Source organism: Oreochromis aureus, linkage group 8 (assembly GCF_013358895.1).
Source record: "Oreochromis aureus strain Israel breed Guangdong linkage group 8, ZZ_aureus, whole genome shotgun sequence".
Taxonomy (NCBI): domain Eukaryota; kingdom Metazoa; phylum Chordata; class Actinopteri; order Cichliformes; family Cichlidae; genus Oreochromis; species Oreochromis aureus.
In genome coordinates this window covers 27,080,736-27,107,426 of record NC_052949.1, presented here as the reverse complement: position 1 = coordinate 27,107,426, position 26,691 = coordinate 27,080,736, and the positions used below count along the sequence as shown (strand labels likewise).

The following is a 26,691-nucleotide window of genomic DNA, read 5'->3' as shown; positions in this document are numbered from 1 at the left end:
CTCTTTGGTGGCTCATTCTGTCCCTTCTCTTGGGTCTACCAAGGACTAGGCTGCTGGTGCTCCAACTCCAGTTCAGTGGCTGTTCTGCAGAGGACTATATATGTCCCATACTATATGTGTTATACTGAGTGAACTGGCTAAAAGGAAACAAAGTCTTATGTCTACAACTTCTGCTCCCTGAAAGACAGGGTTGACTGTGATGACAGCAGTGTATGTGTCTAGGCAGGACCTCACATACATCATCAGAGGTCATCTGTCGTAAAGGTGTGAATAGAGGTGTCTTCAGGCAGGATACACGGGGTGTGACATCCCCTATCCCATATGTTTTGTACCTCAAATTCAGAGAACAGAAGTTATAGACATAACACTTTGTTTTATTGCCTCTTTGTCTGGTTAAAAAAGAGATAAAAAATTGTCCAAGCCCTCCGTACCTATCTGTTAGAGGAGTGATGACTAATCGCGGTGTGTTTCCCAGGTATTCGTAGGAGTAAAGAAACTGGGCATCACAGATGTTAGCAAGACAATGCTTCTCCTTTTCATCCCAACGGTGTCTCAACTGTGACAGCCACACAAAGGCCTGAGAATTCTCCACCTAAAAAAACAGTGAGATAAAATCCAAAATAATATATGCTTTGTCACCTTCTAATTATGGTAATGACATACCTCGCTGGAATATCCTTAGTTCATTACTCACTGGTAACAGCATCACAAAAAATACAGCAGCTGCATAAGATTTTTTGAGCACTGGCTCTCACACTGGCAGATGTATCCCTCGTGACCCTCTCACCTTCTGAGCGATCATCTTGGCCACAACGTCTCTGGCATGGACATCGATGGTGCAGATAGTCATGACCTTCTGCCGATCACCCGGTGTAAGTTGGCCAATCAGCATTGAGATGAGAGTGTTGAGCTGGGAGACCTGTTTTTTGTAGTACTCCTTCATGGCGTTGTCATAGCCCTCCTCCAGACGGGCAAAAGCCATAGTGACGTCAGACGTCCACCAGATCTGTGTGCAGGTCAAAGCCACCTGAAAAGGGAGTCAGAGACAATGAAATAAATCACCTGGAGACTCATAACCCATTGAAACTCACCACTCTGATTCTCTCTGGTAGTTTACTTGTATTCACTTTGAGCTAAAACATCATCTAAATGTAAAACAAATCTAGGAATTGTGCCAACAAAGGCACACAAAACATATGGCCCTATATGATTTTTGCATAAAAATGCCCACCATTGCAAAGAGATGTAAAGGAATATTTGAACTGAGAAACATTTGCTTTGGCTGTTGTTCCTGACAAATGTGGAGAGTCAGCTTTAAGGAACACTACACTGACTGAGCAGGTGTTGTTTTGTCTGGGTATTTAATGGACTTGGCATTTAAAAATAATTCCAGTTGAAACCTCCTAATACCTTTGCAATTGGAAAGGGTAGGGTTGGAGGGTATACAGAAATCAGGTATACAGATGAGCTAATAAAGATGGGCTTAGCTTCTGAGTGATGCAAGGCAAAAGAAAGCATTCTATCTAATGCCCAACAAGGAGCATCTCCACTGGTTACAAAGAGACGTCTACAAGAGAAACATCCTTGGGTTCCCCTAACCTATGACCTCAGTAAATACTTTTCTGATAAACTTAAGGTCTCAAGCACTAGTTACTGTTAATGAAAGAGCATCATGTTCATTTTGTAATTTATGGTCCCCTTTAGGGTCAAAAGGGAGAATAAAACTTTGTGTGATTTACTGTGTGACTGATAAGTTCCCACCATAAGAATATACAGTTATACAGGCATTACAAACTATCTCAGGCTATAAATACAGTGTTGTATGGTATGGTTTATGTAACACTTGTTATACTTGTAAAATAAATAATTTCACTATAATTTATTTTTTGCAAAAAAGTCAGTTTTTCATTTATTTATTGGTTAAAGAACACCCGATGATGTATTGCACAGCGGGTGTCACAAAAAATACAGCTTTTTTTTGTGCCAAACGACTTAAGGAGTAGCTTGTTATACACAACCAAAAACTATTCAGCAGCTTCAAAAGTCTGTGAAAATGACTTACAAAGGGCTTGTGTTGCAAAGTTTGGGGATGAAGATTGAAAGAGCTAGAAGATCAAACAACTCAATAGCATCTAACAATAAATGCTAATGAGTATGTGGGAATTCTAGAAGACAGTTATTTCAAAAGGCAAGATTTCTATGTCTCTGCTGCTTTGATTTTGACCGTTCTGCTTTTATTGCTAACTTTAAGTTCTTAATTTAAAGCCCTCCCAAAAAATTAATTTGGATTACTAAAAGACTGACCTTCAGTCTTTGTCAGTTACTTCTGGAATCATTTAAACTAAATATATTTTTATCCTTGCTTTCATAAACACTACTGATCATGGAATTGATTTTAACATTGCTATAAAGTCCTAACTTTTTTTTTAAAATTGCTATTCTCTGTAGATTTGGTAGCACCACCCAGTTTGAGGGGCAGTTAAGGTTGTTCATGAAGCATAGTTTGTGAACGCCCTCAAAGTCAGATGTGGAAACCCCAGGTTGGCCTCATCGAATTCATGTCTCAGTTTATAACCATCTTTGCGGACTGCTTAGCGACACTGCTGATGTTAGAGTAAGTGAAGCCAGATAACAGAATATCCCGGGAATGTTGAATTTGCTTCATATAACAGGACTCAATTCAAAATAACAAACAAATAAAAGAAATTATCATGTGAACAATAATCACACTAAGGCTGTGATGATGATATTTAGGATTGAAGATTACCAAAGTCATTGGCAATAGCTAATCAATGATGCATTAAAGTAATATGGTCATTTTTATGAGATTCATAAAAAATATCTACATTGCTGTAGTTTCAATCCATCTCTCTGCATATAACTGACACCTATGACATAGATAAATGTCATAGGTGTCTAGGAATGTATGTGTATGAGTTACACATTTAGCACTGCTGTGCATGTTAAACTCCCCACCATTAGTATAATCAAAACAACGAGCAGATCGTCCAACCCTAAATCAGACAAAGTGAAAAGAGGTAGGAAGTGATCACAATCGCAGCAGGCTCTAACTTTGATCTGCAACACCTGAATCAGTGATATCTGGTATATAGCATTTTCAGGTAAGAATAAGTGGTACATTATCACAGACAAACATTGGGTATGTAAAGGATTTTTAAACTTGTGAAAGTAACTATGAGAGGCTCAGAAAGGAATTTGGTACCAGTCCAAATTCCTGTCAGCAGTTAAATCTGTAGATACAGAACTGTGAAAATGTATTTGTCCCCTTCTCAATTTCTTTTTTTTAACTTGTATATTTCTCACTTACATGTTTCAGATCATCAAACAAATTTTATTTTTTAGAGAGATAACCAGATTAAATACATAACAAAACTACTAGTTTTAAAATGATTAAACTGATGAATTTCTCTGAGAACTGGGATCATGCGAGTAACCTAAAGTTTTCATTCCTAACATTTCTTTCGATGTCTCACTATAAGAAATTGAGACTCTATAACCCATATGCAGGTTCAGATATGCTCTGAAGTGAGAAAAGGTGTTTTAATTATGCCTGTGTAGTAGCACAAGTGACTTAAGGGTGAGATGTTATAGCCGACGTGGTCACTGCAATCACTAGCCAATCAGGATTGGCAGAATGAGGAACTATACGAGGCACATCCTATAGTGAGAGATCGAAATTACAGTATTAAAGTTTGACTGTATTGAAGCAGTGTTAAATTACTGCTTCGAGAGTGCACTAATGACCACAAAAGAACCCAGAACAACACCTAAAGAATGGCAGGCCTCACTTGTCTCAGATAAGGTCAATGTTCATGATTCAATAAGAATAGGGACTGGGCAAAAATGGCATGCATGGAAGAGTTTGAGGTTAAAAAAAACACTCCTGGCCAAAAAGAACATGTAGGCTTATCTCACATCTGTTAAAAACACCTTGATGATCCCCAAAACTTTTGGGGGAAATATTCTCTGGGCTGACAAGAAAAAAACAAACTTTCTGGAAGGTTTGTGTCCCATTACGATTGGTGTAAAACTAACACAGCATATTATAACAAGGACATCATATTACAATTCCAACATAGTGGAGGTAGTGTGACGGTCTGGGCCTGCTTTTATGCTTCAGCGCTTGAGCAACGTGGATGGCTCCTGCTCTCAGAACCAGAAAATCCTTGTGTGATGCTATTGTGTTTTGTGTAGCAGCGTTATCCTTAGCAGGCGGTAGTAACGTCCCTTTTTCGGCTTCATCAGATTAGGGTTGTAGTGTGTAGGAACGAGGGGTGAGAGGTCACTTTCCCTTGCTTTGCTTGAGAGCACTTCCGTGGCTTTGGGTTGGTTGTAAGTCCGAACTTAAATTCGACTGACATGCTTTGGCGTTATCTTAAAACAGGTCTTTCATGTCTGGAAACCCTCCAGTGAGGTTGAATTGAAACAATTCTGCAAGGAATAGTGGGCCACTCATCCATAGTGATTTGAAAGACTTGAAAAATTTGAAAGATTGAGTTACACAACACAGGAAGGGGGAAAATATTTTTCACAGCATTGTACATCAAACCGAACCTATTTACCTGAGCTGGATAGTCGAACAGCCACTGCTCTCTAGGCTTTTCCTCATAGGCTATTACTGCCTCGGTCATCTCGTGGCGAACTGTGGAGCGCATGGTGTCGAGCACCCGGTTTAACCACATCTCCACCTTACAGAGAAAACACAAAAACAGGCAAACCCCTGAATACAAAAACCAAAAAAATATTGCAATGTGTGTCACATGAGCGCCAATGTACTCTCTTATCAGTGGACCCTAATGAGGCCATTAATAAGCATTAAAGTGGAAGTGGAGTCAGGCAAACAGTACGGGATATAGTGGAAAATGAATGAATTTATGAGCTTTAAATGCAAAACAGATTCATTCCATATATATATATATATATATATACATAGATAGATAGATAGATGGATAGATGGATAGATGGATAGATAGATAGATAGATAGATATTTAAATGTGTGTGTGTATTTCCTTGCATTACAGAAAAGGACTGGTTTGAAAAATTGTCAATGTCAGCAGTAAGTCACAAAGATAAACATCATTAACGTCGTCAGCATTTGGATCCATCTAGAAATGATGATGTCCAAAGTTCTTTTTACCTGTCCACTGCAGTCACAGGACTGATTGAAAGGGACATACTCGTCCTCCTTGCTGTACATGCCTTGACCAATCTTCGAAGGATTTCCCTCTCCATCTGTTTCAAATTGCATCTTAGCCATGTTGTCAAACAGCTTGGACAGATGCTTCTGGACCTGAGCAAACGTATAGCTCGGGATCAATTTACAGTCACGGTTTGAAATGTTACAATGTTGCTTTTCAGGACCAGTGTTCTGCTACACCTCTGCTAGCTTCTGATGAAAGATATTTGGTGGCGAGTTGTTTTTAACAGTTATTTATTTTTATGAGGACAAAAAAACCAGTGCACTCATGATGGAGGTCGGAGTAACATACAAACTATAAGCACCATTGCCCCTGTGTGGGCACTAAATGTACTACAAAATTCAGCAGCAGTGAGTCAAAAGCCTAATGACGCGATGGAGCATAGTTTTAGAAAACTGCTAAAAAGTAAATTGTAGAAAGAGCTGAAAACATTAGTACTGTTTTTTTCTCATCTGTGTGAACAGACTGAAGCATTAAATTCACTGCCATCCCTTGGGCATAAATTTGTGAAACCACCTGGTGTGGGTTGGTCCCATTAGACAGGATGTCCAGCAGATCAGCTGAAGAGATGAAGTAAAATCTGGGAAAGGCCAGACGTTTGGTGTCCAGGTATTCTGCCAGAGCCTTTTCACACAGAGAAAGCCTGTAGAAAAATGCACAGCACATGCAGAGTCAGTGTGTGTGTGTGTGTTTGTGTGTAAGACGTATGGGGAAGAAACAGAGAACTGCTCATCTTGGCTCAACTTTCACCTGCTCTGGATGTCCTCCAGTTTACGAAACAGGCCTGGTTTATTGGTGGCCTCCACTACGTTGGGCGTCTCGTGCATAGCGTTTGCCAACTCTTTGAAATCGGCATCAATCCCCTCAAAGCGCCTGGAGTCCTGCAGAGGATTTCATGAGGGAGCCCGGCAGGCGTTGATTCCCACAAGAAAGAGGGAGAATCAGAGGTTTAATAGCAAACATCTGGGCTTAAGCACAGCCTGAACATCACGGGAGCAATTAAAAAGTTGTGTAATCTCAGCTCTTAAACTAAGTAAGGCTAATTAATGGATTCTTAATTAACAGCTATTACAGTTATGCTGCCTAGGTTCATATGGCAACAACTGGGGCACAGGTTGAGGCTTGCATGTATATGAGCTTGACACTGACGAATACCTGAAATATAGAACTGTAATGAACTCTGTGTGTGTGTGTATTCTGTTTGGTGTGTAACCTCAGGCAGCTGTGAGCGAATGTCCTCGGAGCCAAGGAAGATGCTTTCCAGGTGAGTCCAAGTCCGCTGAACCACAAACCAGATGGAGATGACGGAGTCGACCACAGATAGCTTGCTTTGCCATGAAGATACTTCATCCAGGAAGTGTGCGATATACTTGGATGACATAAGGTTCTGCAGCTGGACCTGGTTGTCTTCCAGCGTCTCAATCAGCTCCTCATTTGCACGGAGCAGAGGGAGCTTGGTCCTGTGGTGGGGCTCATATTGGAATTGCATACCTGCAATAAAGTCCATCAGTACATCATAAGCAGGTAAAAAAAACAAAAAAACAAAAAAACCTTCACTGTTAGAAGTTCAAATATTGTCTTTCTGTACCTGTCCATGTGGAGTTGAGCTCAGACAGGACTTTCTCCATCCCCATCTCTTTAACAGCCTTGTCTACGATCCCTCTCACCTCGTCTTCAAAGCAGTGCAGGTTGAGCTGCAGCAGATCAGCCAGAGTGGTCTCCTGCTCACAGACAACCATGTCACTGCTTATGTCACACTACCCAGGACTCAAACAAGTTACATTGTGTATAATCTGGTGATATTAGAGTCATAGTAACAGTGAATACTAGCTAGTTTCAGAGTAACATGGACACACATATTTATCAAAAGCAGACATCCATTTTTTATAATGAACGAGGGGTCAATGTCCAAACTCTGTCACCTACAAGTAGACATGTATGTCACCTGTAAGCAATGGTTACTTAGTTACTCACAGACTATAATGTTGACCTCTTATCACCCACAGCCTTTTTTAGTCTCACTGACCACTAAAAATCACTTTAGACCTATTTAAAGCATTGCATCTAACTCACAACCACAGCTAATTTAGAATCACAAATTAAATTAACATGCTTTTGGATCGGACACTGTAGTACCTGAAGGAAACACAGGGAAACCACAGTGAGAACATGGAAACTTCACACAGAAAGGCCCCATTTAAGGTTTGAAACAGGAAGCTTCGTGCTGAGTGCCGAGCCTAGCCACTGTACAACTGAGCCACGAACCAGAAACTGAGCTGCCTGTAGTTCTTTTGTCAGCAGTACCTCAACAATAACCGCTAGAATTTTCTTTAAAAAATGTGAAGAACATGTTAGTTTTGCTTCGGTAGTATTAGTTGACTTCTTGCTGCTTGTGCTGCTCATGGAAGATTATGTGATAGTTTGGTTATTCTATCTAATATTGTGGGGTCTTTACCTTTTAATATAAAGGGTATTGAGGTGACGGTTGCTCTAAATTCGTACTATACAATTAAAACTGAATTCATTTATAAAATAAGTAATAGTATGAAAAAACAAATGAGATGGCACATTTGGTCAGTTTTTAATATGTGACAGATGACACTGACAAATGTTTATGCAAAAAATATTGTGTTTCATTTAAAAAAAAGTGCAGGGATAAAAGTGCAGGTGCAGTGGTGATGCTGCTGATGCTACTTTGTCAGAATAGATTAGCAGCTGTAGACCAACTCTGATGGTAGTCAAGCAAATCCCTGCTGTAGCCAGCTGAATGTGTGTGAGAGAGGATTTTGTCAGAGATTTACAAAGCTAGCACTATATAAATCTATATATTAAAAAAAAGATCAAAGCAGATCAGTTAGCCTCTGTGATACATTTTTGTACAGACTTAAAAGCTGTAAAAACCTCTCATCTTAACTTCTGCAGCACAAACTACCCCAAAGTGGAGCTGAAGAACGAATTTGCTTATGTGTGTAAGAATCCCTTTTTAAACCTCCATTAAAATATTACCACATCTGCTTGGACCTGAATAAAAAAAATACTGCAGCTAGTGTGATAATAATGTTAAAATACTCTAAATGAAACTCCACAACATCTTGGGGTTTTTTAAAATTAGAATAAGCTGCAAACCTCGTCCATGGTGAAGCGGACTCCAGTAGCAGCCATCAGCTGATGCCAATGTCTGGATCGTATGGCTGGATTCTGGAGCTCTGCCACAGCCCGGAGGGAGGTGAGAAGGTTCCTCACCCTGCTGTCCAACCCTGTGAAGGCCTCCCACGCTCTAACCTGCCACACACAAGGCCAAATATTTAGGACAGAGGGAGGCAGCTTTAAACAGCATGTCAGGATTTATTTTGAGTTGTACTTTTTTTACTTTGAGCAAGACATTGAAATCCTTTAATGCCTGATTTCACTCCATTTTTTATTGCTGCTTTATATTCCTGTGGGCCTAATGTACAAATTTACATTAACATTATTATTATTTAGTGTGTTCTTACAGTATTATGCTAAAGAAAACTCTATGGACATGGATACAACAGCGCTGTAAATATATTATCAATTGCTATGTACAACACATCTATATATTTCCTGTGGTGGTTTTAAATTATCTGTAGGTGTGAATGTGAGCATGAATGTGTTGGCCAAGTTTATAATTTGTTACTGACTGATGATCGCTGCTAGAGGAACCCCAACTCCTGCTCTTTGTTAGCTGGGACAGGCTCCTGCACCCCACAACTGTTATTTGAATGACTGGTTAAGGAAAGAGATGGATGGATGAACGCGGCATCTGCTGTGACATTACCACAGTCTGAGGATTTCTTACCACTGCATCTTCTATTAAAAGCAAAATTCCAAAGTTCACTTTCATTAGGAAATAGTTACAAGAAATACAATGTAAGATGACAGAATGTATGAGGCAGTCAGAACAAGACAATGCTATTGACTGAACCTGATACCACAGGTTATACCCAGTGGTAAGCTACACCAAGTCTGTATGGTTTACCAAAGACACATAATCAGGGTGTGCCTATAAGACAATTATCTGTATGAGCTACTCAGTCACCTAATTCATCTCAAAGTTTCTCGCTTCGATCCTCAACGTGGTGGTAGGCAGCTCTGAACACCACATCCAGAACACCTTGGATTTTGTTGAGAAAGTGAGAGTATGATGTTCAACTGTGTGCTCCAGTCACGGAAGCAGTGGAGGCAGTTTGTAAGAGATTACAGGATAACCCCAACCTCAGCAACAGGACCACTCTCCGACCATTGTGTCTGCTCTTGGATCTGTGTCGTCATTCCACATATTTCACATACAACGGTCAGTTTGACCCTCTGTTCCACCCATTGTGGCCAACTTGTTCATGGAAGAAGTGGAAAAGAGGGCTCTGTTATCCTACCCTGGAACACCACCAAGTCATTGATTCAAGCATGTTGATGGCACCTAGTGAAAATCTCAGGACATACCACGCTGGTTTGAGCAGGGAGTCAGAGTGATATGTTAGATGAAGAGCTGAACTTGTCAGTAAGGTCACCAAATGTTTCACTGCTGTTTTTAGCATCATGCTGTGTGAGGTGGAAAATTCGATCACAGTTGAGCACTGAAAAAAATCTGTTTATTAAATAAATGGCTTAAATTTTAGAGATTTTTATGCAAGTATGTGAAGTATGCAAGGATTGTTTCCACTTCAGCATCAGTAAAATTCCCATATTGGATGTTTGAAAAAGACATTTTGTGGATCATAAGTATTTTGACTTGTGCTTTGGTTCTTTCCTTAAAACACGTCTCTCCTCTCACCTCTTTATCCAACATGCGAATCTCTTTGGAAAAACGTTTACATTCCAGTTCCATGTCCTCCACATTGATCTCTCTCCAGGAAGTTGTCCTCCATGCTGTCATGGTGGATTCCACCATGGTGATCATGTCCCACAGCTCTTTCAAGAGAACCACCTCACGCCTTGAGAATGAAGCAGAGCACAAAGTTGATTAATCTAACATGAAACAGCTCAGAAACTGAATGCAAGATAGCATCTCTGTTAAACTAATGACTCTAAATTAGTTTTAAATGTATCATTGGCTTGTGGTGTTTTGTTTTTTTCTTATTGCATCTTTGGGCTTTACCTGCATTGTCGGAGCTGTCTGTACTCTGACACAGTGACCTCAAACAGGCTGGCAGACTCCACCAGAGAGGCCATAATTGCTTCCCGTTCCTGGATTTGCCGGTGGAACGCATCCAACATCTGGTAGGGGCTTTCACTTTCAAACCTGGACAAATGCATGAACGCACACAGGCACCCATCAAAACACACACACACACACACACACACACACACACACACACACACACACACACACACACACACACACACACACACACACACACACACACACACACACATTTGCACAAACTCAGTATAAATCACGCTCTGTTTAGGTAGTGAAAGGCTCCAGTTTTGCCAAACTTGTCTTATACCCTCTGCAGGATAACCAGAGGAGAGTCCCAGTGCTGTGACAGTTAACAATGACTTCCATGACATTAATGGGAAAATAATCACCAGGTTATTAAGAGACCAATTACACACATAAGTAATCTGACAATTATATATTATGACGAAGCATCTCCACCTATGAATTAATTATCATTATGTTAGGATTCAATTAGCCTTGTCGGATGTGAGAGCCTCCAGATAATGCTTCTCTATTATCTAGTCAGAAGGTTAGGAAGGTGACATTCTTAAACATTCAAAGGTCCTCACTCAACTTCATCTCCAAAGGAAAGTTAAACAGGAAATGTTCTGGAAAACTCTAATGAGATGGCACATTATACTTCAACATCCCCTTATTTAGCACTAGCAGAAGCAGACAATAGAGTAATAATTAGGAGAAATAAGCTCATCTGTCATCTTTGTGCCTTCAGTTACATTAGATTCTACATAAAATAAATAGTAGTGCACAACAGTATTTTAAGAGAATATCCACTTTTTTCTCATAAATTCATGGCTTCAATCTGGGAAATTGTAACAACTCTGTAACTTGGGTTAATGCGTTAACACAAATCCTTTACAGTGGCTTGCAAAAGTATTCGGCCCCCTTGAACTTCCACATTTTGTCACATTACAGCCACAAACATGAATCAATTTTATTGGAATTCCAGGTGAAAGACCAATACAAAGTGGTGTACACGTGAGAAGTGGAACGAAAATCATACATGATTCCAAACATTTTATACAAATAAATAACTGAAAAGTGGGGTGTGCGTAATTATTCAGCCCCCTGAGTCAATACTTTGTAGAACCACCTTTTGCTGCAATTACAGCTGCCAGTCTTTTAGGGTATGTCTCTACCAGCTTTGCACATCTAGAGACTGAAATTCTTGCCCATTCTTTTTTCAAAACAGCTCCACAACTGCCTTGTGACCGCCTCAGAGGTTGACTAAGAGAATATTGGGAGCAACAACACCATGAAGTCCAAAGAACACACCAGACAGGTCAGGGATAAAGTTATTGAGAAATTTAAAGCAGGCTTAGGCTACAAAAAGATTTCCCAAGCCTTGAACATCCCACGGAGCACTGTTCAAGCCATCATTCAGAAATGGAAGGAGCATGGCACAACTGTAAACCTACCAAGACAAGGCCGTCCACCTAAACTCACAGGCCGAACAAGGAGAGTGCTGATCAGAAATGCAGCCAAGAGGCCCATGGTGACTCTGGACGAGCTGCAGAGATCTACAGCTCAGGTGGGGGAATCTGTCCATAGGACAACTATTAGTCGTGCACTGCACAAAGTTGGCCTTTATGGAAGAGTGGCAAGAAGAAAGCCATTGTTAACAGAAAACCATAAGAAGTCCCGTTTGGAGTTTGCCACAAGCCATGTGGGGGACACAGCAAACATGTGGAAGAAGGTGCTCTGGTCAGATGAGACCAAAATGGAACTTTTTGGCCAAAATGCAAAACGCTCTGTGTGGCGGAAAACTAACACTGCACATCACTCTGAACACACCATCCCCACTGTCACATATGGTGGTGGCAGCATCATGCTCTGGGGGTGCTTCTCTTCAGCAGGGACAGGGAAGCTGGTCAGAGTTGATGGGAAGATGGATGGAGCCAAATACAGGGCAATCTTGGAAGAAAACCTCTTGGAGTCTGCAAAAGACTTGAGACTGGGGTGGAGGTTCAACTTCCAACAGGACAACGACCCTAAACATAAAGCCAGAGCAACAATGGAACGATTTAAAACAAAACATATCCATGTGTTAGACTGGCCCAGTCAAAGTCCAGATCTAAATCCAATCGAGAATCTGTGGCAAGATCTGAAAACTGCTGTTCACAAACGCTGTCCATCTAATCTGACTGAGCTGGAGCTGTTTTGCAAAGAAGAATGGGCAAGGATTTCAGTCTGTAGATGTGCAAAGCTGGTAGAGACATACCCTAAAAGACTGGCAGCTGTAATTGCAGCAAAAGGTGGTTCTACAAAGTACTGACTCAGGGGGCTGAATAATTACGCACACCCCACTTTTCAGCTATTTATATGTATAAAATGTTTGGAATCATGTATGATTTTCGTTCCACTTCTCACGTGTACACCACTTTGTATTGGTCTTTCACCTGGAATTCCAATAAAATTGATTCATGTTTGTGGCTGTAATGTGACAAAATGTGGAAAAGTTCAAGGGGGCCAAATACTTTTGCAAGCCACTGTAAGTATCTAATTAGCATTAGCTTGTTAGCAGGCTGCAATTAGCTGTTAAGCTACCATTAGCTTGTCAGCTGACTCAACTAACAGAACTCAGTTACTGTCATGACTGAGGCATGATGAGTTTCACCCCTATCCAACAGCTATAGCTATGGCTATCAGCCCTGCCAAAAGGTCAGAACCGAAGGCCAACTCTAATCCTGCATTACAAGGTCTGCAAACAGACTTCTACTCCTCACTGCACGGCAAAGTGGCACTAAAACAGACACTCAAACACTTCCACAATATGCTCAGCAAGCCAAAGTAAGAAACCAGTTTGACAAGCATTCCTTTGCAGCAGCTGCCATAAGGAACCAGGAACATCAACCTCTGGTGTGTAGTGTCACAAGGGGGGCATCTCTGGTCTCAAGGAAGGCCCAAAAGGTCTGTCATGAACACACATGCTCCTTCATAGACAAACATGGTGTTTTTGGAGCTTTAGTCACCCAATGCAACTCCAGTAGTCAAACATTTTGTCCAAAGAACCAGAGATTACAAGTAACCCAGAGTGTTACATTGTCACTTTAATGTAACTTTAATGTATCTTTAGCGATAAAAATATGAACACATTGACAATAATGGCAGGATAACATATAATAAATGTAATTGTAATATTAAAATTTCAGCAAAGTTGTTATGTATCTTTTGTCTGTTTTTTAACCAATAGAGGAGAATCACAAGAGGAGATGGTTTTATTTAGTTTTTTGTGAAATTACTAAGCTCAATCTCTCTCTTTCAAGTAAGTTTTAAGCATGCGATACACTTTGACATTTCTTCATGTGTGATTAGTCACGTTATTTCTGATTACCATGTTATACACAGCAGAGATTTTCTACCTGAAGAGCTTGCTTTTGCGGAAGTGCTCCCTGAATGTGTGTTGCTCAACATCAAAAGCAGCACACTTTCGACGAAGACTGGCCACCTCGACAGCCTGCAGAGGTGCCACCTGCTGCTTGACCAACACTGCCTGCTTTTTCACATTGTCCCACTTTTCTGGCAGCTCCTGCAGACAGACAGACAGATGCAGAGATAGATACAGAGAGGGGGAGAAAAGCGAGGAGGGCAGGATTGACAGATGATGGATTGCCAGGAGGAAGTGCATGAAACAGAGATTTAAAAAAGCAAAGAAAAAGGAAGAAAAATTGCTCTGTCTCAGTTGGAAGAAACAGACTAAACAATCTGGGCTTGAAAATAATAGGAGATGACTGAACATCACTCCTTACCTCTAACTGTTTGTAAACCACATCGGGCAGCTCCTGCTCATACTCCTTCAGAAGAGCGATGGTTTGCTGCAGAGGCTCAAACATGGTGTCTGTAGTATTCTGTCTTTCCTTAACAGCCAGCAGGTTACCCATGACCTCCACCAGGCCATCGTAATCACCCTCCTCCACCTGCTGGTTCAACCCAGCCTGAACCACTGTGATAAACTTCTCCAAGTCTAACAGACTGGAGACAGGGGAACAGGATTTTAATGAGCCACCAGTTTCAAACATCAACATTTCTATTTTAGTTTACACTAAAATCTATCTTAACTTGAGCCATAAGCTAGTAAAACAAGTCCTGTAATATTAGTCTGTCTACTTGGATTGGACACTGTTGTATTTTATCATATTTATTGAAAATGCTAATTTAGACAGCATGGTGGCGCCGTTGTTTGCGCTGTTGCCTCAGAGCAAGAAGGTCCTGAGTTCAACTTCACCATCTAGCCGGGGCCTAGTTTTGAGGAGTTTGCATGTTCTCCTTGTGTTTGTGTGGGTTCCCTCCGGGTACTCCAGCTTCCACCCACAGTCCAAAGACATGCAGTTAGTTAGGTTAATTGGTGATTCTATATTCCCCATAGGTGTGAATGATAGGGCAAATGGCTATCTGTCTCTCTGTGTTAGTCATGCGACACACTGGTGACCTGTGGAGGGTGTACCCTGCCTCTCACCCTACGGTAGCTGGGATAGGCTCCAGCGACCCTGATAAGGATAAGTGGAAAAGAATGGATGGAAGGAAAAACTGTAACTTTTTTCTTTGTCTGCGTGCCATACCTGTTGGTAACAAGGTCAACGAGGTGCTGTTTGAACATGAAGCTCCACTTTTTGATGATGTTGAGCAAGGCACTCTTCATGCTACGACCATCCACCCTCATCCACCTGTGGAACACATGCACCGGCTCCAGAGCCTGCACCTCTTCATATATCTTCTCATAACTACAGGACAAAGACAAACAGATGGCAATTTAGCAAAAACAAGCTATTACTTCTATGCTCAACTGAAAACAAAACCTTAATCCAAATTTTAGATGAATTGCTTTAAGATATGACTTAAAAATGTCCTCAGATCAAAATTTAACATACACTCACATTCCTCTTGACTAATGCCTACCTGTCAACCTGCTCTCTAAAGTTGTCCAGACTTGGTGGACTTTCTGAGACACTATTGTCAGGATAAATCTCCATCTCCTGGTTGGCGAGAATCTGGCCGTACAAAAGAAACTGACGCATGAACTCCTTCCTGTCGTCCACATACAGGTAGCTGTAACGCTCCAGAGAGTTGCGAAACTCGCAGCATGTTGCCATGGCCGCCTGGATCCGCTCCATGATGAGATTACGCATGTCTGCCAGGTCAGCCATGTCCTCCATGTCAGCCTGAGTGAAAAATGTCCACATTAAATCCTAATGTGACCCGTTACATGTGTTGGAGTTGCATGAAACCAGTTGTACCTGGTAGTTTGGAAAGGAGCTATGCTGGGCAAGGCGTGGCACCAGTGAAGAGATTCCAAACACATCATTGATGAGGCCTTCCACCAGCTCAAACAAACTTTCTCTAGTCCCAACGTCCAGAGAGGGAGTGAACACCATGTCAGGAACCCTCAGATCCAGCTGAGCCTCAAACAGGGGGGCAATGACAGCTCTTTGGTCTGAAGTGAAAGGAAATGCAACACACATATTATGATTTGAATAAGTGTTAAGATGCTACTATAAGGCTCTTTAGTCTTGTGAGCACCGTTTTACAGCTCTACCTGGTGCAGAACACTGCCACTTGAGATGTTATTATAAAAGCTCCATGTTGATCCATTTATTGGCTCCTTGTAAGGTTTTTACAGATACATTTCACACTTCCCCTGTTTGGCATTGTTCCAAAACATATCACACACTTCATGACTCTGTATGTGGCTGAGCCTCCTCGCAGACTGGTTCTTGTGGATTTTCCAGACTATTTTTTTTCTTGCCGTTTGAGCTCAAAGTTAATAAATATTCAACCTTTGAAAATCAGAGTTGGCTAAATCTTTCAATCAAATTATATAACATTAACATTATCCTTTATATGAATACTTTTACATTTTTATGTCCTCTAATTTTATGATCCAGTTGGATGTTTTTTAATGTTTTTTAATGATGTTTTTACTTTTTATTTGAATTGCTTTTGATTTATTGTTTGTGTTTTGCACTTTGTATGTTTGTGTTTCAGTTTATTATTGAATTATAAAAGAGATTGCACTGTGACCATTACCTACAACATAAGACTTACTCCTGTCCTTTGCTCAAATAAATAAAAACAGAAACCTAAATGATATTTAACCTAACTGGCTTGGTCCTTATTGCTTTTTATTCAAGTTTAGGTTTAAAATAAGTTTACTGTATAGTAATTGGAATAATTTCTTCTGGCAATGACACTAATCAAATTGTAATTTGCTGAGTGAGGAAACCAGAAGCTGGTTAATGTATTAATGCGTTAATCTGTTAATGTTATTTATCTACCAGTAAAGAAAATGGAATGGTGCGGCATTAGAACCACAGAAAGTTTTCCTAAATACACCACTTTAGAAAAAATCAACCGAACACTTGATCATCACAGTATAACACATCCATAAATGCTGATGCAAGAAGGCTTCCTGTGTCTCCCAGTGCAGTCTCAACAGTGTGGAGAAGATCTCAGAACATGGGCATCAACCTAGCAGCAGGGCCAGCATGTGCTTCTTCGTGCAAGGATGAACAGGAGGTGCACTGGCAGAGCCTTACAAACCTATGGCGGGCTCCTCATTTGCACGTTTCGGACCAGTCCATGATGTTGGCGTAAGGGCTCAAAGTCCTAACATGTGACTTGTGCTCACCAGAAACAACAGTACAGACAAGTCCACCCTGAACTCTTCACAGATGATGTTGCGCGCCACCACATAACATTTGCCACAACCTCTATACGCTCTTTCACATCTGTACCGTGTGCTTTGTGTAAAACTAAGTCTACTGGTTCTAAGCAGTAAACCTATATAATCATTCAAAATGTTTCGACATTCAAAGAGCTTTGATATTTTGAAACATGCCTTTTTTGCTACTTATCCATGTCCAGGTCACAAGGGTAGCAGTCTAAGCACAGACTCTATTACGCAGCTCTATTCAGAGTCCTTCATGCTATCGCTAAGGGCCACCGGCTTCGAGGAAGCTCATTTCTGATGCTTGTGACCTCATTCTTTCAGTAGTAACTACTCAGAACTGATTCCAGTTTCAAGACTGGATCCAGAATAAAATGTTTAGATGTATTTAGTGCTGTGTGGTATTTTTCAGATTATAAGTCTCAGAAATTCAGAACAATACAATAACACATTCAAATGTTGTTGTTAAACAACATTTGGCGGTTACATGGACATACTCAATAAACACATGCACCGCCTTCTCGTCTGCTAAACAAACTGTCAGACTTAGACCAAGGGCATTTAACATATATTATAATATCATTTTAGTTTTGTGGTTTAGCTTTTTTCTAAAGTTCAGTTCATTTGTAATTAATTACAATATAATGAAAACAGAAAATCAGAATCAACAACTACCATTCCCTCCTGAGATATGTTGATATTCATATTTAAGTGAATGAGATCTGACACTGGGTTCTGTTATAAGCAAAGTATTGGCGTTCTAATTCAGTGCTTAATTTTAAAAGGACCTAATCAAGTTGAAAGTACTGAGCCTGATCAACTGGCCCCCCATCACTGATATTTCTATGTAAATTTGTCACTATAAGCTTTTCATTTGATCCGCTCTTGATGTAAAAATTTGGAATAGCGCTGCTTTAAAACTCTCGCTCTGCTTGTCCTTTTATTTTAATGGACACTTGTGGTTCTTACATTAAACAAGATACTGCATTAAGGAAAGGAACAGCTTAATTCCAGAGCTTTTAGATGCTGGACCTGCTGTTTTTGTAGCTACCCCTGGGTCACATCATTTATTTAAGAATTTTCCAAATCATAAAACAGTTTTTGAAGCCAAACAAGGAGAGGGAAAGGAAAAGATGAAGAAGCGGAACAAGGAGTAGAACGTTTGGTCACACTAGCATTCTGGCAGCAGTCCATCTCATATTGAACCACATCCCAGTCCATCTAAACTGGCTGACAAAACTCATGCCAGCTAACAAGTCCAGAATTATTTTATATCCACAGCCAATAGAGGCGGACACCCAATTGACATCAAAACCCCCGAGGACGTGTTGCTAAGAAGCTGTCCAATTCAGTGCTGGCTGAAGGGTGCTGTTGGATCAGAGTACTGAGAAGTGCTGCATTTTTTTCATATTAATTTCAAGATTGCCAGCAACATTCTGGCTTTGAGACAGCAAGTAGTAACACCATCAACACGACTGAGACACAACAAATAGTAAATAAGTACTTCTTTTATGTTTTCTTCCTTATTTAGAGTATTATTTGTTCATGAAAATCATACCAGTGTTATCGAGGAAAAACCTGAGAGAGCACTCGATGCTGTTGAAGAAGCCATCTATGATCGTGTCATCAATGTACTCCACATAGGCCTTCCACTCCTCAGAGGACGGCTCAGCTTTGAACAGCGCCCGATTGCACTAAGAGACATAACAGAGTGTGACACTCATAATGAATCACCATCTTTACCACATTTGAAAAGTCCTGCAAAAATGAAATTCAAATCCTAAATTGCTGACTCCATAATAACTGCTTAAAATGATGAAATGTGAGTGAAACTTAAAGCCCATCTGACATTTCATATAACAATGAGCAAAGCACCTTAACTAGGAAGTGGATCTTTTCCCCGGAGGACCGAATCAGACTGTAAAATCTGTCAAGCCTCTCACTCCTGTCCTCCAAACTGAGCAGAGCGTCTTTTTTTCCCTCCTTCCTGTCAAATATGGGGGTGGACCAGGACCTCATGCAGCTCAGAATCTCCTCTACGTTGTCTTTGGCCCTCTGGAGCCGACTCTCCAGGTCACACACCAGGTCTCGCACCTCCTGGATATACTCCCAAACACCTGAAAGAGGTTAAAAGGTCAAATAAGTTAAAAAAAAATAATTAACTGATTTTAATAATATGAGTCAGACTGACTAAAACACTCAAATATGAAAGAAAAAATAATAATCAGTGCTTCCTGGTGTATACAGGAATAAACAAGTTGAATTTAAGACTTTTTAATCCTGTTTTTAGAGCGTCCTTATTCCACTAATATTTGAGGACAAGGCTTTTTTTTCCCTGTTGAACAAAAGAAATATTTAACTAAACAACCCCCTGGTTGTCTATGTAACATTACAAACAATACATACAGTTGGCAACCAAAAGCTTCAAATCACTTCTGGTATATTCCATAATAATGTGCAAATTTCTGCATCGAGCTTGTGTTTCAATATCATTGTTTGATGTTGTGAATAAAATAAGTAAATATTTAGCACCGATTTTGTTGTTTCTTTAGATTTTATGTGATAATATTCTACATTACAGAGTTTAAGAGTAACATATAAATTAGCTGATTCCAGGATGTAGAGACACAACACAGGGATATGCAAAAAAGAAATTAAACAGCTGGGATTTTTTCTATTTTCAAGATATTTTTAACCATGAGCTACTACATGAGATACTCACATAAGAATTAATACCAACAAAATTACCAGTGGATTAGAGATTCATTTGCAACAGTAACAGACAGGTACACAGCCCCTCCAAGCACATGAGAATTTTGAGATTTCACTAAAATCTATCAGCAATTACCTGACAGCTGCATTAACCACATTTACATTATCATTAAGGTAGCAGTTACGGCTGCATCTTTAACAATAATAGACAGTGGGCTTCTCTACTTACATTGCTTCCCCCAAAACCCACATCTAGATATACAGCAGAAAATTGATGGATAGGTGGATGGATGGATAGATAAATCAAACCTAAAGCTGAGGCTGAATTAAAATATCTGCACTAAGGCACAGGTATAATAAGCATATGATTTTCCCTGCTGATTGACAGGGAGCTGCCAGCTGTGGGTTTGCTAAAAAGGTTTGACAGAATCTAAGCTCCAAACCACACTATCATATTTTGCCAGTATTTAACAAAATACACATTCAGTGTCTGTAAAAGTCTGTAAATATACTGAAAATGAAAACTGAAGTTCAAAAATTGTATGGTTCTTATGATCCTTTCATATAAATGTGGTTCATCCTTTGGTTGAGCACAGATACAAAAGGTTTTCTTAAAAACATGACTTTGTCCAGCTAAAACAATACAGAGTGTTTCATATAAAGAAAAACTTACTGATGGCCCCCAAAGAGACTTTAGCTAGCTCCAAAAGAGAAAGTCTTCTTTCTAATGTCATAATGAAACTATTTTCTAATATTAACTATTTTTTAAACTTGGAATTACCTTATTAAAGTGCAAAATACATCTTGTTTAATCAAACTTCTCTCATAGCTGCCTCATTGTATTTATTGTATGCAGTGATCAGGCTTAGTACAATTACTCCTACTACTACTCTGAGCCAAAGAAAATGTATGAGGATACAGAAGGAATTGTGGGCCACCACAGGCAGTTATGGGTCCATGTATTACCTGCTTTCACTAAAGTCTAATCTAACAAATACTGCAGCTGTCCGTTCTCAGCTCATGACTGACTGCACCATACCATTGTGATTTCATTTTGTGATTTTGTGATTGTATACAGTTCTTCGATACCTTTTTCACCCAACAATCAGCCCCAAATGTATTCTGCGGCTTGATACAACAAGCCCTAGCATGCAGTCGGAGTCATAAATAACTAACTTCGAGACACAAGAATAAGGAGCCGTGCAACAGATGGCATGGCTCCCACAGTGCCCTGATCTAAACAGCTACATGAAGAGAGACAAGACAGTGAGTTCTCTAGAATACTTATACCATCCCACCTGCCAAGTACCTTAAAAACTAAAGAACTGCTGCTACTGTAAAGGCAATTTGTGCTCACAACAATTACAGTTAAATTTAAATATTTTTCTCTTCGCAGTGGGTTAACTTAATTGAAAAAAAAATCTCACTGCATGAGGTTTGAAAGTATCCTTCCTTTAATTTCAGATCCTAAGGCCTTTGGTAAGTACTGTATGTATACTCATTTTCTTTTTTAATTGATTTTTGTAGTTGCCCTTGTGAATTAGGTATTACCTGAATGAAACTAGAAGCTCATTTTTAAGCTGACTTCTGCATTTAAAATAAAAACTAATAAGGGTAACTAACTAATTTCAGTATTTCATAGTTTTCTCTTTGTGGTTCTGTGGTTGCAAGAACATTTTAATGAGATTTTTAAAAACTCCACAACCTCTACGTGGCACAAAAGAGCATCTGACATGTAAATAAATGCAGAAAAAGGCTTACCTTTTAACAAAAGTAGCCCTTCCTGCTTTTCAGGACATACAGTGTATGGTTATATATCATCACATTCTTTAACTGTACATCCCAAAGAATATGATTGGAAAAGGTGCTGCTGTAAAATAATGAATTCACTTCGTGTCACCAAAGCATTTAATGATTGTCTTTCTTATCAGAGTTTGACCTGTTAGGTCTGGTATAATTAAGCAAGTCTGACAAATCTGTATGATTAATTTATCTTATTCAGTTCATATACATGTATTCAGGGAGCTAAAAGGAAGCCATTCGCTTAGCCAGAGGAAATCTCATGTGCACGCTCTGTGCCCTCAAAATGCAGAAGCCAAAAGAAGCTCATAAAAGTTTCATAAGAACGAACAGGGAGTCACATTTATAGTAGCCTGGTTGTCAAAAATACTGCTATATTTCCTGAGAACTTAATGGCTTTTAACCTGTTATTTACTGAAATTATCAGTCAGGGAGAAACAATCACTTATGAACTTTTAAAGAAAATATCCCTAGAGGATATGGATTTTTAAGAAGTTGTACTCAGTCATTTTAATAAGGCAGGGTTTGGTTTCTGTAAAATACAATTAAATGCCAACAGGAGACATACATGCAATGCTCCAGTAGAGTAGAAAAGCACAATATAAGAACAGTCCATTTACCATTTATTTAAAGTGGACTCTTTGCTCTGTGTGTGTACTGATGGTGTCTTTTTGAGCATTTATCTCAGATTATCAGACTAATATTACAGATGTGTGTGTAGTACAAACCATTCAAGAGGCTTATGTTTTGGTGATAATAATAATAATTCTGTTATTTAGCACTAAACGTGATTGGCTATTTCCTTCTTTTAGACTTCTATGGTCCAAACAGAGAATAAATCAGACTTGGGATATTCACTTGATCACTTTTCAAAATGTATTCACACAGATATATTTGTCATTGAATAATCCTGCCTGGGTCAACCAGACAGATGAAAAATGTAAGTCTCATGATGTAAGCATGAGTTTCAGGACCTATGCACACACACACACACACACATAGGTGAATGTAGTGTATGGTCTGCAGAGGAACTGTGGCTTTGTCCCCAAACACCTTCAAGTGCATTGGCTCGTACCGTCAACAGTCCTCATTTGTGCTACGTTCCTCAGGGAATCCTGAAGTTGAAGAAACTAGCAATGTGCCTGCCTGCTCTGAGTCAGTCAGAGCTAATCAATGATTAAAAACCTCTCCTATTCTTATTTCATGCGCTTTTCAAAAAGCAAAGCCTCTCTGTTCACGTTACGTGTCAGAGCACACTGCTCTGCTCTGGAAATGGCACAGGGGGCCATGAGGGGAGGAAAGAGGAAAGCATGTTTATCCCATCATCTGTGAATATTCATAGAAATGATAACTGCCTGATCACTCTGCATTGCTGTTTGTAATCATGCATCTACTCTAATACAGCAAACATTGGTCAGGGTCATATTTTTAGGACACAAAATATTTTTGTTATTTTTTCTGTTTAATATATTCGGTTGGAAGTCCTGTGACTTCTAGTCAGGGCTTTCAGCTTTGGTTCAAGGGGTTAAAAAAACCATTAATCTCTGATAAAATCTGTCTGCTATTTTAATATATTTAATTGGAAAATTCAATTTCATAAATGTTTGTGTGTGTGTTTGTGAGTGTGTGTGTGTGCGTGTGTGTGTGTGTGTGTGTGTGTGTGTGTGTGTGTGTGTTTGTGAGTGTGTGTGTGTGCGTGTGTGTGTGTGTGTGACTTTATAAAATTAGCAGGTAGAAAGCATAGAGGTAATTCAGAGTGATTCAAGCGAAACTCTTTTGCTGCAAAAGTAAAGCAATTTCATCGTCGTCGGTCTGAGCTGTGGGCAAATCAAGAGCACAGATACATAAAGATGCCTGGCTATCCACAGAGGCACTAATGATTAGCAAGACATATTAAACATACAGCTCTTTACAAGACAAAATACCCTGCCTCCCCTGTGTTCCCTGTGTCTCCATGTCTGTGTTAGGTAATTTAGGTTTTCTTGTTTTATTTGGTAGTCTTTGGTAGTTATTTTGATAGTGTGCTGTCTCTTGTGTTTTGTATTTAGTTTTACTTTCCCTTTCTTAGCTCAGCCTCAGACAATCCAGTACATAACAGTAGGGTGCAAGATGTTAGCAGGCAGGGCATACATGGAACGCCACAACCAAGTGGCCAGCATAATATACAGGAACATCTCTGTTGAGTATGGCCTGGAAGTCCTGAGGTCAAAATGGAATATACCCGCCCAGGATGGTTGAGAATGAGCTAAAATTCTGTGGGACTTCCAGATACCGATGGACAAACCACTAACCAATCGGATATAGTAGTGGTGGACAAACAGTGGACGATGGCCGCAGTGATAGATGTTGATATATCAGGAAGAAGGAACATGAGAACCTCGAGAAAAACCAAGGGCTGACAGTGGCACTCTGGAAGATGTAGAGGGTGAAGGCAACACTTCTTTTAAGTATGCTAAATTATGAGGCATTTGGTAAATTTGCAAAGCCAAATATAGGCCAAATTTTAATAGATCATTAACATGATCCCACTCGACATTTCTAAAACATGTTATAATTAATTTAAAATTTTTAATTTAAAATTAATTCAGACAGGATAATGATACACATGTACCCAAAACAAAAACTACCTAAAAACATAACCGCTTTGGCGGTTGTAATAAATTATTTACAGGACTTTATAAACAGAATAAAGAAAATATCACAGGGCAAGAATTAATATCACTGCTTAGCAATCAAGATGTGAACACAGTGTAAATTATTAACATCTGTGTGCAGGCATAGTAACCAACCTGGCAACCACACTGTCAACAAAATCAAGGAAAGCACTGCTTGCCAAGGGTAACACCAGCATAACTACAAATGTATATGAAGTGAATCAAGTGACTTTGGACAGAGCTAGGCCAGACCCCCTGCGCTTCGGTTAACTCTATAACATGCTGTGTAGTTTTTGGTTCCCCTCAGGAATCTCATTCCTCATTTACTGCCACTGTTTCCACTCCATGTTAAATATAGAGTGGTTGTTAAGATGAGGATTAAAAACCCCTTTTTAATACCTGAATTATATTAAATGTACTTGAAAACATAGTTTCTCCATCAGAAATGTACATGCTGTTTTTTTGTTTTGTTTTTGAACAAGTCAGATGGAAATATTTGACTAGCTTTGTGCTTAATATTCAACGAATTTCAGCAGCAACCAGCCTGAGATACTATATATAACACTGAGTACTGCACTGTTTTTCTTTTGTTTTTGTTTGAACAAAGCTCAGTAGCAGACATCTACTTAAAAATCTGTGTTTGCAAAGATGCAAAGAGCTGTGATTGGTCAGCTCCGGCTTAAATACAAAGAAATCTGCTGCTTTTTTTCAAAACATGAATAAAAACATTGCCACTTTACAATATTTCTACACATTTGTGTTCTGGGTTGAATTAAAGTACATAAGTAATGGAATGTCAAAATGATCCAACATGCTGTAACAATGAAAGAAGGAAGCCTTATTATTGCTGCAAATTGTCGGTAAGAGATACACGCAAAGTCCATTTAGTGTTGCAGGGATGTTATCAACACTAAACTGTCAATCAACAATACTCACAGAATACTTAAAGAAATAAAAGTACTGGTTTTGCATAATTTCTTCAGAAAAGTGATGCCATCTCCATTGTACTGTGGTGTCAGTGGAGTGCTATTGTCAGTAGACTGACAGCAGAAATTGACATATTTAAATGTGTCATTTGTCTGGAGCTGTATTGGCTACTAATCAGTAAATGTGCAGACCTTGGCTGTTCCAGTTCAGACTGTCCTCTGCCTTTCTGAGTTGAGCGTCGATGTCGCCGAGCTGGCCCTGAATCAGAGGACGTTCCACATCAAGCATAGAGTGCACCACCTACAGCCAAACAGCAGAGGAAAAAAAGAGAGAGACCTGATTTTCTGCTCCCACTAAGTGAGTACAGGAAAATCATTTAAATATCATTTCTACAAAAAGGCCAAGCACAAGCCCAGAGCGTCAACACGGCATGTCGTCCTCATTATAGTCACTATTTCTGCATTGTTCCATGCTGTCATGACTTAATTGGACTTGAACTTTTGGCTACCTGAAGCACTGGATTTCTACATTTTTAAAAATGTAATCATCTCGTTGAGGTGGCTGTGATACGTGTAGTTCAGCTTAGTGTGGCTGAATTAATTACACAACGAAACTGTATACTGTTTCATGGAGCACTATTGAAACTGCCATTTTGCCTTAACGCTTAGTTCTTATTAAAACTGTGAAGGTGTCTTTGATAAATGCAGACTATGTAAGTAATTCAGCTAATAAATACACTTCAGAAATAATCCAGCAAAGGCCTGTGTCAGTGTTTTGTGGGATTTCTTCCTGTGTCTTAAGGACATGACTTTCAGATTCTGTTCATTTGCCACTTCTTTTGTCCTCCACTTGGCCATGTTTTTAAAAGACACACTGCACACCGTGTCGAGATGTGCCAAGTTTTTTGCTAATAGCTCTTTGGGAATCACCTTGTTGGTGCAAAAATACAACTTTTCCCTGCCAGAGTTTGTTATCTTTGGCATTTATCATAGATTCAGCTAAACCTCATAACTTTGGCTCACGACTTTTGCACATCACTGTACAATGCTAAATAATTCTGTATATTTTTGATAGTGCTAGTCTCCAAAAGGTAAGGACATGTCTAATTGCAATGTGCATGTCACAGAGTTATTCTTCTTCATTATCTGATAGTGCTCCACCCAGGCACACTGTCCCGAGCTCATAGATTATTTTACTGTGGGGACACAGGCCCACATGTTAAATAACTTGAGAGGGTAGCTTCTCAACATATCCAGCCTTGAGGACATCATGTCAGCCTTATATTTCTATTCTATTATATAATATATATGCATTCATAATTTCTATTGTAGTTATTAACAAGTTATTGTAAATTCTATTCTTTGACATTGTGCTTGAAAATCATGTTCCTTTAGATGTTTCCTTAGCGCCTTCTTCAGTGTCACCCTCTATCATGCAGTTTCCACTGAGTGACTTTGATGAAGGTCAAATCTGACTGGAAAATTTTGCTGGAGCATTTCTACAAAAGCAAAGCT

The 26,691-nt window shown here is 39.6% G+C and overlaps 1 protein-coding gene across 3 annotated transcripts in view; it reads right to left on the bottom strand.

Annotated features, from left to right (window-relative positions):
- dnah9 (dynein, axonemal, heavy chain 9) overlaps positions 1-26,691 on the bottom strand; it is a 167,059-nt gene that overhangs the window by 124,836 nt on the left and 15,532 nt on the right. For all 3 annotated transcript variants that reach the window (XR_005614072.1, XM_039616385.1, XM_039616386.1), the window contains 19 exons: positions 25,369-25,477; positions 18,960-19,201; positions 18,643-18,778; positions 15,655-15,851; positions 15,317-15,579; positions 14,980-15,141; positions 14,170-14,392; positions 13,783-13,949; positions 10,337-10,480; positions 10,013-10,172; positions 8,347-8,502; positions 6,809-6,941; positions 6,434-6,711; positions 5,971-6,101; positions 5,737-5,863; positions 5,160-5,312; positions 4,584-4,709; positions 788-1,027; positions 432-592 (listed from right to left, as the gene is read on the bottom strand). Coding sequence is in view for 2 of the 3 variants with exons in the window: in XM_039616385.1 (XP_039472319.1) it covers positions 432-592; positions 788-1,027; positions 4,584-4,709; positions 5,160-5,312; positions 5,737-5,863; positions 5,971-6,101; positions 6,434-6,711; positions 6,809-6,941; positions 8,347-8,502; positions 10,013-10,172; positions 10,337-10,480; positions 13,783-13,949; positions 14,170-14,392; positions 14,980-15,141; positions 15,317-15,579; positions 15,655-15,851; positions 18,643-18,778; positions 18,960-19,201; positions 25,369-25,477 (3,308 nt within the window). In the remaining variant the exon portion in view is untranslated. The remainder of the gene's footprint in view (positions 1-431; positions 593-787; positions 1,028-4,583; positions 4,710-5,159; positions 5,313-5,736; positions 5,864-5,970; positions 6,102-6,433; positions 6,712-6,808; positions 6,942-8,346; positions 8,503-10,012; positions 10,173-10,336; positions 10,481-13,782; positions 13,950-14,169; positions 14,393-14,979; positions 15,142-15,316; positions 15,580-15,654; positions 15,852-18,642; positions 18,779-18,959; positions 19,202-25,368; positions 25,478-26,691) is intronic.